Source organism: Coturnix japonica, chromosome 2, assembly GCF_054131305.1.
Source record: "Coturnix japonica strain WE chromosome 2, WE-NBRP24, whole genome shotgun sequence".
NCBI lineage: Eukaryota > Metazoa > Chordata > Aves > Galliformes > Phasianidae > Coturnix > Coturnix japonica.
The window spans coordinates 121,394,565-121,409,295 of record NC_140664.1 but is presented as its reverse complement, the minus strand read 5'-3'; the positions used below and the strand labels follow the sequence as shown (position 1 = coordinate 121,409,295).

Here is a 14,731-nt window from a genome sequence, read left to right as displayed (position 1 = left end):
TAGAGATTACTTATTTCATGTTACTTTCTTTTAGACTCTGCATATTACTTTCCCATTCTTCCATCTGGAGGAAAGTACTGACTGCAACTCTGACTTCCTTCAAATCCACGATGGGGGTTCGGCATCAGCGCATATGCTGGGAAAATACTGTGGTTCCAGCCCTCCTACAGAGCTTTTCAGTTCCCACAATTCCCTTTATTTTTGGTTTTTCTCAAATCACGCCGTTACTGCAGGAGGTTTTACTGTTCAGTGGGATTCTCGAGATCCTGGTAAGCTTGATGAAATGTCAGGTAATGCAATGTGTTTATAGCTGTGGGGGAAAATGGCTGGTTTATTTCTTCTAATTAAGAAATGTAAAGTGCTGTAGTAGCATCAATTAAATGGCTTTTCCAGGAAGTGCATTCCATAGGAGGAACTATTTCTTTATTTCAAGGAATGTTTACTGAAATGCTCTTTTTAGTGTTTTTTTTTTTTTTTTTTTTTTTTTTCCCCTTGTGATTTACATTATTAGATAAGTAATTACTAATTGACAAATATGGAAACAAAAAAGTGAAAACAGATTATTTTTTTTGGAAGAAATAAAAGCAAAGGATGAGGTATAGGTTTAACCAACCAAGCTATTCCTTAGATATAAACCCAAGTTGCCCCTGCCATTACCCAGCTGGTATGAGGAGAGGGAGGTGCTAGTTGTTCTGTTTGTTTGGGTTAGTTTTTTGTTTATGAATTTATTCTGAGTACCTGCAGTTCAACATTTGACCTGATGTGTGGTGTTAAAGACTATATTGTTCTATGTCTCATTTCTCTTAGAATGCGGTGGTGAGGTAACAGGTACTTATGGGTCAATAAGTTCTCCAGGATACCCTGGTAACTATCCTGTAAACAGAGATTGTTTCTGGACCATCTCAACCAATCCTGGCCTCCTCATCACTTTTGCCTTTGGCACACTAAGCCTAGAACACCATGAGAACTGCAGTTATGACTATTTAGAGGTAAGGGTTAATTGTGCATTATGATTTCATTTTATGACAATATTACTGCAAAATAAGTTATTTCAGAACTTTTATATGTAGAGAAATTTACTGTTTAGTATTAAGTCTTTGGTCAAAATATTCATTTGTGCTTAGTAAAGCTATTAATGCACTCAGGTACTGTTAGTAAAACAAAAAGATGATGAAATTCCACTCTGCTGAAGTCAGTGGAAGTCCTGTAACTAGAGAGGATGAGATTCAAGTCAAATGTCTGGTGTCTTCACTTCCTTGTGAAGTTCAGTCTCCAACTTCCTATTTGAATATCAACCTACATTAAAGAATTAGATGAAAGAATCTAAAATTAATGGGTTCATAATATAGTATGATCTATTACATTTTAGGTGATCTTAGGCCTAATTCTCAAATGCAAAGTAATACTTTTCACTATTTTCTCAGAAATGAGAGTGCCATGTACTCCATAACTGAGTACTGCAGAGTATGTTTTCAGGAACAGTTAAACACTAGATCTGATAAGGGCTGGGGTTTTTTTGTTTCCCCTTTCACAAACCCCATGATTCTCCTAGGAGCACCATCAGCTAATCTGGTTGGTCTGTTTCTATTTCCTGTGTGTCTGAGGGGAACTTCATAAAGAGCTTTCACCATGGGCTTTCCTCCTGTCCCTCCCCATCAAAACTTTGAGTGTTTGTACTGTCCACAGTTGATACATCTAATAATCCTAAAAAGTGATTTATCATTCTGTCTAGATTCGAGATGGTCTTCTTCCACAAGACCCTGTCCTTGGTAAATACTGTAGCACTAGATCTCCACCCCCACTCCAAATGACCGGACCATATGCATGGATTCACTTTCACTCTGATAGTATGGTTACTGATAAGGGCTTTCACATTGTCTATACAACATCAGCTGGTAAGTAAAAATCAGCCTTAAAGTTTAGTCTGTGGCCTTTCTAAGACATAGGCAATGGGAGACAGATGTCTGTAACTAACACTTGCAATTTAATAACACAGTGTGTCTTGGATTTGCAGCCATTGCTCAGGGGCAACCTAAACTAAAATAATTAATGCAGTTGTGAATATCTCAGCTAATGTTTTTGCTTTCTTAATACAGCAGATCCAAGTTGTGGAGGAAACTACACTGAAAGCGAAGGTGTTATTGCATCTCCTTTCTGGCCTAACCCTTTTATCAACAGTCGACAATGTATCTACATTATCAGACAACCAGAGGATGAGAAAATATACCTCAACTTTACTCATTTGGAGCTGGAGAGCCACGCTGGTTGTTCACTGAGTTTTATCGAGGTGACTTTTTCGTTAGCAGTTAATTTAAAAGGTTGTTTACATGCATTGACAAACCAAGGTATCGTGATTTCTTTCTCAAGGACCACTGCAGAAACAGATTTTAATTAGAGGGTTAAGTATACCAATGTGCTGGGTTTCTCAAACTGAGAGGGAATGAAAGATGAGAGAACAAGGCAATCTTTCTAGCAGGGCTGAGCATCACAGCCAGGACTGTCCCACCACCTCAGGCAGAAACAGGGTGACTGGTGTCACCCTCAGGCAATGAATTCCTTTCTCTGGGTGATAGCAACAAGCCAAGGCTGGGCCAGGCCTTGTGCTGCGGGTGGGAGCTGGAGCCTGGCTCTATTGCAGCCCTGATGGGGAGGGGTTGATGGTCCTGAGAGCTGAACTGCAGCCCTAGGCAAGGTGGGAGATCCTTCAGGTCCCAACAAGCTCTGGTGGGTTCTTTGGCACCAGCCTGCACCCTCTTCTGTCCTCTGTGCCATGGCCCAGCTTGCCATAACTCAAGGAATCATGAAGAACCTCATCGTACACGGAATGGCTGCCTGATAGTGCCCTCTATACCAAACTGTGGTTGCACTACATGGACATTAACAGACATAAAACATTCAGCCCCAGCCCCTGGTTGATGTAGCTGTCATGGCTAAGCCAGGTGGAGGGAAGAGGGAAGCTTGTGGCCAGTGACGAGGTGCTGGGGGAAACAGCCCAATGCCCAGCAAGGCCAGGCTTACAGGCAGCTACAACAGCAGCAGCGTGGCACAGTGGGACTGTGCGGTTACGTGGTTTTGTGTTTAATCTCTTTCTGAGTAAGTGAGGCATAGGCCCTGTGAGCTCCCTTTAGTTAATCTGTTTTTGTAAGATTTGTTTTTGTGCTAACATTGTTTCTGTTCCTCCTCCTTTAACTCTTTGCCTGGAATGAAGTGTAATTAATTTTTGTAATGAGAGGAGAAGTGTGTTTAATGAACACAGACAGCTTTTGTTTGTTTGGCCTGGTACTCCTCATGCTAATTGCTGGCAGAACAGCAGCTAAATTCACTACAGCCAGAGAAACAAAACCAGTTCTGTTGGATGCAATCAGTTTGTATTAATTCAGCATTTACCTTGTTTGCTGATCAGTCACAAGCAGTTCAGTTTTCCTCTATTTGTCTGCTTTTCCACTTCTTTGCCTTCCTTCTCACCTACTCAGCTCAGCCATGATTCTTGTGAATCTCTACAAGTTTTGTTTTTTTCAAAGCCCATTTTCCACATCTGCTTTTCTAAAATACTGTTTCACTGGGTGTTATGATGAAATTCAACTGGATTGATGGATTTTGCTTTTGGATGTTTAAGCTATGTTAAAAATCACTCTCTGACAATTATTTTGTCACTTTGAGAAGTAGCATATTATTCCCATCCTCAGTGATTACAGGAAATCACAGCAGCCAGACACTGCTTGCAGACACTTGCTGAGGGAGGGATGTTTAGTCTTTTACTAAGGAAGGAGCAGCCTGGGACAAGGGGTCTGCAATAAGAAACTAGACACAATAAAACTTCTTATTTAAGACTATGACAGAGTGCTGTAGAGGTAAGGTGTTAGCCAAGACAGCTTCTTCTCCTTCATCCTTCTAACTGGCAATATGAGACATTATTCACTTGGTTTAGAGAACCTGTTATTTTTATCACTTGTATTTGGACTTCATAAACCAAAAATGTAAGCGGAGTCAGGTCAAGAAAAAAAAGCAAACTCCTGTAAACTATAGTTGTGTATGCTTCTTTACAAAGGCTTTCTGAGCTGAAATTTTGATTTTCATTTACTTCCCTGTGAATCCCATATAACTCTCACCTTGAACTGAGGTCCTGGGGAAATTTCAAGTGCATTAGTAGGGAACAATTTCTCCACTGGGAAGCTGCTAAACAAGCAGTTCAACCACTGTCTGCTCACCTGTCTATTCACCACTCTAAGGCCTCCCTGCCTTCTTTCTCAGCCCATGAAATGACACAGCTGAGGAGGAGAGAAGAGGTGATGAGAGGGAATTTGAGAACTGTATGTTCCTCGTTTGGTCCCTGATAGACAAATAGCAGGGGGCTTGTTTTGGGACCTCGCTTTGTTGGTGCTCCTGTTGGAATGGAATGAGTGCTTCAGAGGGTGTTCAGAGCTCCTTGGCTATACTTCTGCTTGGCCTGATTGCAGTCTTACTCACAGCTTGTGGGTTCAGGTCCTGAAGATTGGAGATGCAAATATCTCTTTCTGTCCTAGTCTCATTGATACTTGTGATTCATAAGAGAGTGCACAAGATAAGGTCTCCTCTGATTAACAAATTGAATAATGTCAGTGCAGTGGCAGTACAGAAGGTATAAGCTGAAAGCTTTTATAGCTTTATTATCATTTTTATGCACTGAGCCCTTCAGAAAAAAAATGGAACAATGTCAGTATACCTTTTTACTGCTCATAGACTCAGTTATACCTTTTGTTAGTGATTTTTTTTTTCTGGCTGTGTTGATGTATAGGTGTTATGTGATATGGTATTTCTGGAGGAGTGCCATAGCTAGAGCAAGGAAATTACAAATCTTCTTTCCTTTTCCACAGAAGGATTCTAGTGCTGGCAAAATAAAAATAAAAATCATAGTTATCATTGGTGAACAACTTACCTGTCTCCTTCATATGGAAGCACATGCCCAAACTGTGCCAAAGCCGTGGTTCACTGAGACAGTTTGTTTCCTCCTTGAGACCTGTGATAGTAGTGTCTGTCTTCAGTGCTGATCATTGAGTTTAGGTATCAAGTACCAACACTTTTATGATAGAATCATAGAATCCTTAGAGTTAGAAGGGACCTTTAAAGGTTGTTTAGTCCAAATCTACTGCAACATGCACAGCTAAATTGGGTTGCCCATGGCTTGATCCAGCCTTTTCTTGAAAGTCTCTTTTTATGATCTTATGTATTTCTTTTTTTTCTTATTGATGATTAGGTTCGAGATGGTGACAGTGAGATGTCTTCTCTGATTACCAGAGCCTGTCAAAGTGCAGTTATATCTCCAATCACTTCTACCAGCAACAGTCTCTGGATCAAGTTCAAGTCTGACACTTCTGTGCAAAGGGCTAGCTTCAGGGCTGTTTACCAAGTTGGTAAGAAGAACTGTTGACTTTCATGGTGAAGTTGTTTGTAATTTGAATGCTTTTAATGATTTTGCTCCTATATTATCCACATACTAGATCTAAGATAAACTTCAAAAGAAAGGAAAGAACAAAATAGTTTGTTTATTCAGTGCTGCTTTTAGAAACAAAAAGACTATGTCTGCAGTAGGTTTGTTGTAGACACTTCTGCCGTATTTGGAAACTTATTCCCTATTGTTTCTATTATTAATATGTTGCTTGCTACTAACGTACCAAAGATAACATAACTCTGGCTAAATATTTGTACTTTGATTATTTCTATCTTTTAGTTCTTAATCTGCCTAAGCATGTGAAAGAAACCTTTACCTAGATAGGCTTGAGCAGGGGTCCTGGGTGAGCCTCGTGGGGGTTTGATAAATTCAAGTGCAAGTTTGAGGTTGTGGTAACCCCTACTATTAGTGCATGTTGGGACGTGTAAGGATGGTAGAACACAGCCCTGCTGAAAAGGACTTGAGGGTATTGGTGGATAGCAAGTTGGACGTGAACCAGCAATGTGCATCCTGGACTGTATCAAAAGAAGTGTGCTGATCCTGCATGTATGCTCTGTGCTGGTGAGCCCTCATGTATCCAGTTGTGGAGTCTTGAGCATAGGAGAGATGTAGACCTGTTGGAGTTCATCTGGAAGAGTGCCACAGAAGTCCTCCAAAGGAAGAAACATCTCTCCTGTGAGGACAGACTGGAGAATGGAAGAGGAGCCAGGGAGATCTGATAGAGCCCTTTCAGTATCTAAAGGGGGACTGTGAGAAAGAAGGGGGCAGAAACTTTTGTGGGATCTGTTGTGATAGATGAGAGGAAATGACTTCAAACTAAGAGGGAAGATTAGACTGGATGTAAGGAAGAGGGTTTTTTGTTTGGAGAAGTGGTGAGCACCTTGTGTCCTTCTTCATTGCTGAAGAGTTGGAGGGATCCTTAGAGGCAATCTGGTCCAACTCAAAAGATTTTGTGGAATGAGTCAAATCTCAAAGTATTCACAGTCAATGTTAAATTGATCTTTTGTACATATACATTTAAGTATATTCTTAATTCTTGCTGGCTGAACCACAGTAGATGCTATGAGAAGACAGGTTTTTAGGTATAGTTTTCTTCTAATGATGATGATATAATGGTATTTGATAGATATTGCATGATGAGTTTATCAAGACCATCCATCACAACTACTGATTCTTGGCGTCTGTTGGCAGCCTGTGGAGGCTCCCTGTCTGGAGAAGGTATTATCCATTCACCTTACTACCCAAGGATGTTCTCCCAACCAAGGACCTGTGAGTGGATCATCTCCCAGCCAGTGAGCAAAGTGGTGATTCTTAACTTTACCGACTTTGACATTCGAAATACAACAACTTGCGACTCAGACTATGTTGAGGTAAAGAATACTACATGTATAATATGAATAACTCTCAGAAATTCTTAGCTTTGTGCTCGTCCTCATACTCATCTCCACAAAAGCAGAACTTTGTGATTTATTGAGGATGCCTTTTGTACTGTACTTATGAAGTTATTTGCTTTTACAACTTTAAAACAATTGAACTTTGTATGGAGTATTTTGAATATACTGTTCTTCAGGTCAGAGATGGCAACAGCACAGAATCTCCTCTTTTGGGGAAATATTGTGGTACAGCTGTACCGTCTAGAGTGCAATCTACAAGGAACAATCTCTATATAAAATTCAGCGCATCCTCTCTTACCAACGTTGGCTTCAGAGCTCAATACTGGCCATTAGATGCAGGTAAGAATTTTTTTGTTTTGTGTATAGGGTGTTTGGGATTTTACAGATTTTCTTGTATGCTGAAAACAGTGGCCTATCAAATTTTACAAAGGTATAATGGAAGGGGAAAAAAAAAACCCTAAGTGTATCACAGTGTGATATGCATGAGACAAAACTGTTCATGAAATATCAGAAAAGTAACACTTGTTTGAAGTGCCTTGTAGTTAAATTAATATATTATTTAACTTATTTAAAATCTCCACAGTATGTGGCGAGTCTCTCAGTGGACCAGAAGGAACCATTACAAGTCCTGGTTTCCTGGATGTATACCTACATGGTATTAAATGTACCTGGACCATCAATATTGAACCTGGCTACCTTATCCGCCTGACGTTCACTTCATTTAACTTGCCATTTGATAACAGATGCAGAATGGATTATCTTGAAATATATGACAACAGCACTATGCAAAAATTAGGAAGGTGAGTAAGTTCATTAACCCATGGAGCTTAATTACTGTAGAGTGTGTGCTGCTCTGTACACCTTTCCATCTAATTTTCTTCCTTAAATTTTGTGCGTAGTTTAATCACACCACTGAAACATTAATTCTTCTGCTAGCATAGTAAAGGCAACTTCCTTTCCTCAACCACAGAATGAGAACCCCATTTAATAAATGCTATGCTGGGATAATAGCTGCCATTGTCCAACTCCATTAACATTTTGATGTATGGGAAATATGTTCAAAAGCATTAATATATCTGTTCTAAGGAAAATACACGATTTGGAATGCTTGCAGAGATTAAAGATTACTTCAAATAGATTAAATAAAAGGTTGTGTATTCTGTCTCAGCAAGAACTAAACTGGAGTTGTTGTTTTATATGGTTTTATTTTCACTTCCTCCTGATATGTGCTGTTTTATTAGGGCAGAAAGGGCTGATGAATCTTTTCTCCTCTCCTACACTTAAGCAGCTCTGCAATATACAGGGTTTACTTGCTAACCTAGAATTCAAGAACATTTTATCTACTTGAGCACAGAACCCAACTGCAGCTACAGTCTGTGAAGTAGTTGCTGGACATGGCAATATTTTGGAAAATAAGGAGCAATTGACCATCATATTACAAACTGTGTTGTAGGTACAGCATGGACTTCTTTCAATAAGAATTGGAAAATTTGATAAACAGTTTCTCCTCCGACTTTGCTACACACATTAGATTTGTATTCTTGTATGTGACGAATGCTATTTAGCCTCGTGATACAGGGTATATGTTTGTGATTTCTAGAGTTCAAAGACATTTGTGTATGTGCAGCTGTGCAAACTTCTCATAAAAAATGAATCTACTTCCAGTAATACAGATGCTTCATAGTACTGCTGCTCTATTTGGGTTACTTTTTTTGCTGCAGGTACTGTGGAAGATCAGTTCCGCCATCTTTTACTAGTGGAGGCAACGTGATGATGTTGTACTTTGTGACCAGCCACAGCATTTCTTCTGAGGGCTTTTCAGCAAATTATATCTCCTTGGATGCATCAAAAGGTAACATGTCAGTATGTCATCATGCAAATGTAAATGTTTTCAGTTATCACTGCAAGTAACCACTATAAGCAACAGAAACTTTGTGTTAACATAAGGCTGCTTGGTCCCTTCTCTACCTCCTTCTTATATATAGCTACTTGATTCAAAAAGTGTTTTCCTTTCTGGAAATATGTCCTACACAGTAAACAATTTCTGCAAGCAATGCTGCTGTTTTCTTTACAGAGTCAGCAAGAGCTGACATGGTAGAAATGCATGAATTATTTAGGAGAAGTATTTCCTGAATTTGCTCTGTTCACTCAAGGCTGAGTGTGCATGATCTGGGAAGCTTTGCTATTGAGGAAAGTTTAGTTTACCAGAAGGCCACCTGAACATCTCAGGTTCCTTACAAAGTAGTTTAGCTTCTATTCAGGTGCAGTGTTCATTGTGGGCAAAAAGTCACAAAAAAATTACTATTGTTCATTAATGGCTCCAGCTTGCTCAGCCTGTCCTTCTAGGAGAGATGTTCCATCCCTTGGATCATTTTATCTTAATAGGATCTTTAATAAGAAATGTTGCAAACGACGTGCTTTCTTCACTCTCAAAGCTAAAATTATGATCTCTAGAAGAAGTGTGCTTTTTTTTTTTTTTTTTTTTTCTCCACTTTACCCACTGTAATTTGCCCATATGGCAAAGCAGAAAAAGACTACTGAGACTAATAACCTTATCAAAAAGTTGAAACCACAATTTCTCCTCTTTGCAGAAATGTCTTTCCTTAGGCATCAGCACAAGCATAGCAGTACTATAATTCAGTTGTCATAAATAGTGGTCTGTTAGCATTCATTTTTGATTAAAAATAAAGTGTTGAAGTTGCAGTGGCCTGGGAGAAGACAAATGTGTGTGTGGACTTCACTATGAGAAGTAATTTCCCGCTCCCATGAAATTATATCAAGTTCAGTTTCCCCACTGTGAGACTTTTAGGTCTGCTATTCATCTTATGTATATCTAGTTACACTTATGTAGCAAATTGCTGAAATAATAGCTGAAAGAATTACCAATGCTATGGATTTTTTTTAACACTTGCAGTCTATTTTCCTTTTTCTGCTAAGAAAATATGGTTCTAATAATGTACCTTGCTCAGTAGGAATCCTTCATATTTTTTGAGCTGTATTTCTTTTTAGCAAGCTACAGCGTAACCAACATCAGAAATGGCCAAAGCTGTTCTGGTTCATATTAGAATTTTCAATAGGCCTTTTCCTGGAGTTACTTTACAGACAATGAACTATTGAAGAGATGGACAACATTATAAAAAGAAGGTATAAAAAAAAAAAAGAATAGGAGGGGGAAAAAAAAGAGGATATGTCTGAGTGCAAAAAACACTTTGTGCAACAAAACTACATTTATTCCCTATGTACCTTACTAAAGAATGTCCTTGTTAGCACTGTTTATCTGTGATTTATTATTTGAGGAGTTGTGGAAAATAAATGCAAAGCTGTACTTCCTTGTTAGAAAGCTTGAACGCAATGAGATATGGGCATGTCTATGATCCATAAAATACAGGCGGTTGTTTTAGCAGTCCGTTAGCTAGTAGCTATGAATAACTCAAAAGGCAGGAAGTCTTCTGTCAAATTTACCCACACACTTCTCAGTTGTCTAAAGTGTCTATTTCCTACTTACACTGCAGTACCTCAGATGCTTATTTCTTGGCTATCTGTCTTTTGAGGTTAGTCATTTGAGTCCCAGATTCTGTGGTTCCACGAACCAGATAGATGATTGTCACAACAGATAAATACTGCAGTAGATCTTTGGGTTTTCTTTTGCATATCTTGACTGACAAAGCCACAGAAAAAAAGTAAAATTACTGAAAAGGCTTAGTTATTACAGAAAATATTGCTCAGGTGTTGAAAGATCCAGACATATTTTATTATCCATGACTTCTCACTAATGAACATTATTTATTCATTAAGGAGGCTTCACTTCATCCTTTCTGGCAAGAATGGTCAACTTTAACAGAGCTTTTAGAAGGTTGCTTTCCTGATACCTTTTTCTTACTTTATCCCGGGTCTTTCTCCAGCTTTGGTGAAAGATATGACTTCTTCTTATCAGCCTGAATTATAAATGTGATTTCTCAAGAGAGATATCTTGGCTTTGAACAGCTTCATTGTGTGTTGTGGTAGTTGAGAATGACTTACTGTGGAAGGCAGAGTTAGAGAAAGATGAAGAAAGTATTTTGAGCCTGTAGACTTAAATGTGCACCTGACAGTGATGTATAGATCATAGAATCATTAAGGTTCAAAAAGATCTCAGATCACCTAGTCCAGCCAGCCACCTACCTTCCTTATTGCCCACCAAACCATGTCCCTCAGCATTATGCCTTCCTTTTCATTAAACAGTTCCACGGATGGTATCTCTGCCACTTTTGTGGGCAGCCTGTTCCAATGCCAACAACTCTTTCTATGAAGAAATTGTTCTTAATACCCATCCTGAGATTTGTATGTCTTGATTAGTAGCCAAATAAAAGTTAACTTATCAATTTGCATCATGCAGATTAAAGGCAGTAATTATTAGGAGGATGTTGTTTGGCTTTTCTCTTTAAGTGAATGGGCAAATGCAAGAATGGAAAGAAATGTTTGACAAATGTGTGCACAGAGTCACAGTATAGCTGAATAAGGCTGGGCTAAAATAGAGAAAGATGTATGTACCTAGTGTTTCTGAGAAGTTTGGGTTGAAACATTACAAAGGACCTTTGTATGTGTTCCTGGTAAAAACTAAGCCTGCTGGAATCTGCTAGCAGCAGTAGCTGAAGACCCTGTGGTGCAGATGTGCTTTTCCATTGCCAGTGGTGAGGAACACGCTTCATGTGAAAGTTCCTCCCTTTTCTATTTTCCTAAACATGCCTTATGTTACATAAGAGTGTAATTGTTAGGGATATGAGTTTTCCTTTGGCAGAGTGACATCAAAAGAAAACTGCCTTTTTATATATGAAGCTACAGTTTTTGTTTTTTGGTTTTTTTTTTTATTAATTAGACTTGTGGCAACCACTGAATATCTCTTTATGGGAAAGACATGGATATAATTTTCTGAACTATGCGTGACTGCATAAGTGAGTGGTACAAAAGCTGGCATTTTTCTCCACTGATGGCTATTACAGCAAGTTAATGCCATTTATGGTTTGTTGTTTTTTTTTTTTTCTTCAGACAAGCAAACACGTTCAGGACCAAAATCAAAAAACAGATTGAATAGTTCACAAAACCTCACTTGCTGCCAAAGCAAGATGTACAATTGTTCAGGACCATTGCTGCTGCCTTTTAGATTTTCATGAGCCGCTATAAATGTTTGAGTTTGTATTTATTTCAGGGATACAGTATTCACAATATGGACTTGGATTGTGTTCTAAACTTTGGCACAAATTTCCAAGTTCATTTTTCCTGCTGACCTTGCTAACAGTTGCGCAGTCACACAGGGTCTTTCAGTGACTAGTGAACCCCAAATGCTGCATTAGTGGAGTGACTGCAAAAAAGAAGTGTCAGCTCTCTTGTTGCATGTAGAATATAGCACAAGGGTCCATTTAGCAGAAGAGTTGGCTGACACAAAATGTGGGTTCATTTGTGTTTCCTAATCCTAGTTTACATTTAGATTTATTCTACTGTAGCCAGAAGTCTGATGTTTCGAAGGCAGTCACTCTTCAGTATCTGTATTTATCCGCCTTAGATCTTAATGAAGATTACTAAAAATAAACTTACAAATCTTCATAATTCATGCTTTATTCATGAAAACTGAATACGTCATGTAATTTAAAGCAGCGAACTTTGGATATGATCTTTTGAATGGATTACTGCCAAGAAAGCAAACTTTAGTGAGGGAGGAAACCTTGACATTCTCCCCAGTTCTGTGGGGATTGTTCTTAAAGGGGCTGATAAAATGATTTGGCTTTCTTGAAGCTAATTTTACCCAAAGGGCCCTTATCTAGTACATCAATTTTAATATTCTTCAGGCTGAAAGATGGTCTCAGTCCCCAAGTGAATAAGAAATAGAGATGTTACAACCCCTTTGTGCATTACATGTTCACAAGTCAGGCATCCAGTCTTAAAAAAAAAAATAGAAAGCAATAATTAATTAGAAATAAGTAACCTAATAAATAATACACCTTTTCAATTTAATTTTAATTGCCTTCTGTCTAACAAGCCTTTAGGAATATTTTAGGCCACGTTTCTAAGCCATCTTTCTAACCCTGCAGGCAGGATTATCACAAAGTCTTATGACTAGAGGATCAGGGGTTTGATACATCATGAAGCACCAGGGGTGTTAGCAGCACAGCATGCATATTATAAGCACAGCCTTTTAAAGGGGCCAAGACTAACACGATTGTTACATTAATATATTACAGGATATTACAATATAACCCAAATTACTAAAATTCCAGGTAAAAAGTTTTAATAGGTAGTGATTTTAGGTGAACTAGTGCAAGACAAATTTCTGACTTGCTAATCACCAAAGCACAACTCAATGGCAGAAAATTATTGGTCTGTTTCTGTGTCATATTGCTTTGTTCATCTCGTGATAGTGACCTTCCCCCAGTTTTGCTTGAGTTATGTTGGTGGCATGATTGCTCTAAACTCAGTCCCTGAGACACACTATCTCCTAATTTCTATGTATCTGTATTCATGAACAGTTATTAATTCTGGTGCTTGCTGTGTCCCTAAGAGAGTGTTATGTTTTTATGTACTTCGTGCCTCTTGATGTTTTTCTCTGTCCTTCTTCACTTGTTAGGCTAAATAAGTAAAGCTCTTCTAATCTCTCTTGCCTACTGATCTGATTCCTCACCATCTCTATAACTTCTCTCTTACCTGATCTCATTTGATGATCTCATTTGATTTTCAGGCTTATTCATGTTTATCCAGGTGCTGTGTCAACATCAAGATTCCCAAATGCATGCAATTGTTCTCTCCAAAATAAGTCTCATAAACCATTTTGTAGAAGATGTTTTTACTCATATATGTTATATCTGCACTTTCAAATACATACACACATATGTAACTGTTCAGATTCTGGCTTTGTATTAGTACATTCTGTTTTCCTCTTTTCACTTCATAATACCAAGATGCTGCTCCAATGCTTACAGAAGAACCAATGTAATTTATTTAGGCTTTAGGTAGAAGTCATCTGTCCTATAGTCTGATTGTATTATTTTCCAGCTGGTTGTCCCTTATGACCCTGAAAATGGGGAAATAAATTAAAAGCCCTATCTCCCAGATCTGATTGTAATAGAATGCCTGAGAATATAGCATCTCCCTGTAGCTAGAGTCTTCTTTCAGTTTCCTTTTCTGCTTACCTGGGTTTTAGTTCAAAGCTGACTTACCCAGCTGGAACAACTCCGACATTGCCTGCCTGTAACAGGTTCAGTGTTCTAGTTTAAAAAAATATATAAAAATCAAATAGAAGAAATTGCATGAAAAATCTGAATTCTGTTTGAAGTTTATAGTGATAACATTCAACAATGTCATATATGTGAGATGAATTATAGTGGAAAGGATGTTGGGTTTACACCTATTTTTGGAAATAAGAATCTCCTGTTAATTTAGCACAGATAACAAACTCACTCATACTCATTTCTGTTCTTTTTGAAGTGTGCTCACACAACTACAATACTGAAACTGGTGTGCTAACATCTCCAAACTATCCAAATAACTACCCTGTCCAGACTGAGTGCATCTACACCATCACAGTGGGAATAAACAGACAGATTGTGTTGAGCTTCACCAACTTCACTCTGGAAGGAAACTTACGCTGTACAGAGGATTATATAGAAATAAGGCAAGCTGAATTATTTCTATTGTTCTTATTGCCAATAGCTGCAGAAGTTATCCAAATCCACTTAAGCATTTTTGGAAACTATAGCTTTAACTGCAGGCCTGTGCTGTCCAAGTGGAAAAAAGAATTATTGGAGAGTTTAAAATGTTACTTCTCTCCCTGTGCTGCTACTCTAACCATTTTCCTACCTTGTAAATCCTAGTTCTCAGAGCAAGTAGAGTGTGTGGACTGTACTGCTATACAGCGCGTGTGTTGAGTCCCCCAGAGCAG

The 14,731-nt window shown here is 38.5% G+C and overlaps 1 protein-coding gene across 3 annotated transcripts in view; it reads left to right on the top strand.

Annotated features, from left to right (window-relative positions):
• CUBN (cubilin) overlaps window positions 1-14,731 on the top strand; it is a 126,434-nt gene that overhangs the window by 15,889 nt on the left and 95,814 nt on the right. For all 3 annotated transcript variants that reach the window (XR_014943070.1, XM_015853475.3, XM_085538647.1), the window contains exons 14-23: window positions 35-269; window positions 808-989; window positions 1,733-1,895; window positions 2,097-2,287; window positions 5,234-5,390; window positions 6,620-6,798; window positions 6,999-7,161; window positions 7,406-7,622; window positions 8,544-8,674; window positions 14,278-14,464. Coding sequence is in view for 2 of the 3 variants with exons in the window: in XM_015853475.3 (XP_015708961.2) it covers window positions 35-269; window positions 808-989; window positions 1,733-1,895; window positions 2,097-2,287; window positions 5,234-5,390; window positions 6,620-6,798; window positions 6,999-7,161; window positions 7,406-7,622; window positions 8,544-8,674; window positions 14,278-14,464 (1,805 nt within the window). In the remaining variant the exon portion in view is untranslated. The remainder of the gene's footprint in view (window positions 1-34; window positions 270-807; window positions 990-1,732; window positions 1,896-2,096; window positions 2,288-5,233; window positions 5,391-6,619; window positions 6,799-6,998; window positions 7,162-7,405; window positions 7,623-8,543; window positions 8,675-14,277; window positions 14,465-14,731) is intronic.